Consider the following 2,080-nt stretch of genomic DNA (forward strand, 5'->3'; position numbering starts at 1 on the left):
GAAACAAGCTCCTAGATACAGAGAGCATTTTGAAGGTTGTCAGATTGGGGAGTCGGGGGATAGCTCAAGGGAGAGGGGATTATGAGGCACAAATTGGTAGTTACAAAACAGTCATGGGGATGTGGAGTATAGCCTGGGGAATAGAGTCAGTAGTATTGTCATAACTACATATGGTGTCAGATGAGTACTGGATTTATTGAGGTGATCACTTCAAAAGTTACAAAAATAATGTCTAATCACTGTGTTGTACACCTGAAACTGACATGATATTGTATGTCAATTATAATTGAAAAAAGTAAAAATATAAATATGTATAAAAAAACAGAAACCAGAGAAGAGCCCTGACTCAGGAAGAGCCAGGAGACAGCGCTCAAGGGTTATTCTATACTTGAGGAACAGATTCTTCCCATTTTGTAGATGAGGAAACTGAAAATCTAAGGGCCATCATTGTTATTTGATCAAGTTTATAAATAGAATAAGAGCTAAAATTCAAAAGCTCCTGCACATTCACAACACAGGTGACATCTGCACAGACTCTCAAACCACCGAAGTCCCAAATACCCAAAACCACCTAGTTAGGTACCAGTGACTGGGGTCCATTCCTGCCTCATCTGCTCATCCTCCACCCACTACCCACAGGCCTTTAACACGTGGACTCTGAGAGCTGCGGGGACCCCACGACTTACCACAAGTGGGGAACAGAACCATGGCCACAGTCCTGTGATTCGGACAGTAAGTTTTCCTGAACGACGGGGCAGTGGGGGAACCAGGAGGCTCCTCCTCCTACTCCCACAGCACACTCAGAACGAGGCCCTGGAATAAATGGGAAAATATGAGAAAACTCACGGCCTTCCTCTCTCTCCAGGTTACTGAGGACAAATCTACCTCAGCCCGGCCATCATGCCCTCCTTCAAAATGCAACGCCTTTGTTATTGGGCCTTTCTTCTGCCTAGCAGGTGATGAACTCAGGGTCATGTGAAGGCAAAACCTAACTCCTGTCCACCATGGTATGACCAGTATATTACTGCTCCACCCCATTTAAAATCCTCAGCTTCACTTAGTTTCAGGGCACATTCTCCCCACACACGTGGTTACCACAATCTACAACCCCTATTCACTCAAGACTTTGGCACCGGACTCTCATTATTCTTTCAACTTCCAGTCCCACCTCGCGTGGACACATCAGACTTTGTATTATGAGTCTGCCCCACTCCCTTTAAGACACGCATTTCCATGGGCAGCATCCCAGGCTTTGTCGTCACCTGACAGTGTTTTACCATTCAGACAATAGTTCAGAAATTTCAGTCTCTGACACAACCTCCTAAACTTCTACCTTGTTCGACTCATTATTTTTCTTTCACTATTTGTTGCTTCTACGACACAAAGAACTCAGTCCACCTACTGTTCTACTTTCTTGCTGTCCATCAGCCACCCTCTCTCATTTCATGCTTACACAGCTTGGATTACAACGTCCCTCATTTCCACAAATTCCTTATGCCCCCCGCCACCTTCACGGTGGCCCAGCAGAACTCCAACCAAGTAATTACAGTAATCTGTCTGCTCAGACCATTCTGCGCAGACCATACTGCAAGAAAACTCAAGCAGCCCTGTGAAGAGAGCTGCTTGGAAAGAAACTGAGGCTTCCCTCCAATAGCCAGCACCAACATGCCAGCATGTGAGTGAACCACCATGGAAGTGAATCCTTCAGCACAGTCAAGCCTTCAATGATTGTGATCCCGGCTGACATCCAGCTAAGAAATCATGAAAGTTCCTGAGCCAGATCCTTCAAGCTAAGATGAATTCATGAACTACAGAAACTGTAAGAGACAGGAAATGACTATCATTATTTTAAGTGACTAAGATTAGAGATAATTTGTTATGCAACAGTAGATATCAAATGCACCCTCACTTTCAGCAGATGGCCCTGAATCCTACTTCTCAAAATGACCATGAGAGAAATTTACCTTCCTATCTTACCACCAAAATGACAATCAGAACATAGCTTCCTCCCTCTTCTGTTACGAACCAAGCGCTGCCTCCTCTTCTCCATAAGGCCAGCCACCGAGGCTTCGTACTGTCC

At 45.0% G+C, this 2,080-nt stretch overlaps 1 protein-coding gene across 1 annotated transcript in view; it reads right to left on the reverse strand.

The window, feature by feature from the left end:
* The window catches only part of LOC105310843 (zinc finger protein 558-like), a 4,995-nt gene extending 4,142 nt beyond the window's left edge, over nt 1-853 (reverse strand). Inside the window, exon 1 of the mRNA XM_023526872.1 lies at nt 687-853. Coding sequence (XP_023382640.1) covers nt 687-708 — 22 coding nt within the window. The 5' untranslated portion in view covers nt 709-853. The remainder of the gene's footprint in view (nt 1-686) is intronic.
* Nucleotides 854-2,080: the final 1,227 nt, after the last annotated feature.

This window comes from Pteropus vampyrus, unplaced genomic scaffold (assembly GCF_000151845.1).
Source record: "Pteropus vampyrus isolate Shadow unplaced genomic scaffold, Pvam_2.0 Scaffold12998, whole genome shotgun sequence".
NCBI lineage: Eukaryota > Metazoa > Chordata > Mammalia > Chiroptera > Pteropodidae > Pteropus > Pteropus vampyrus.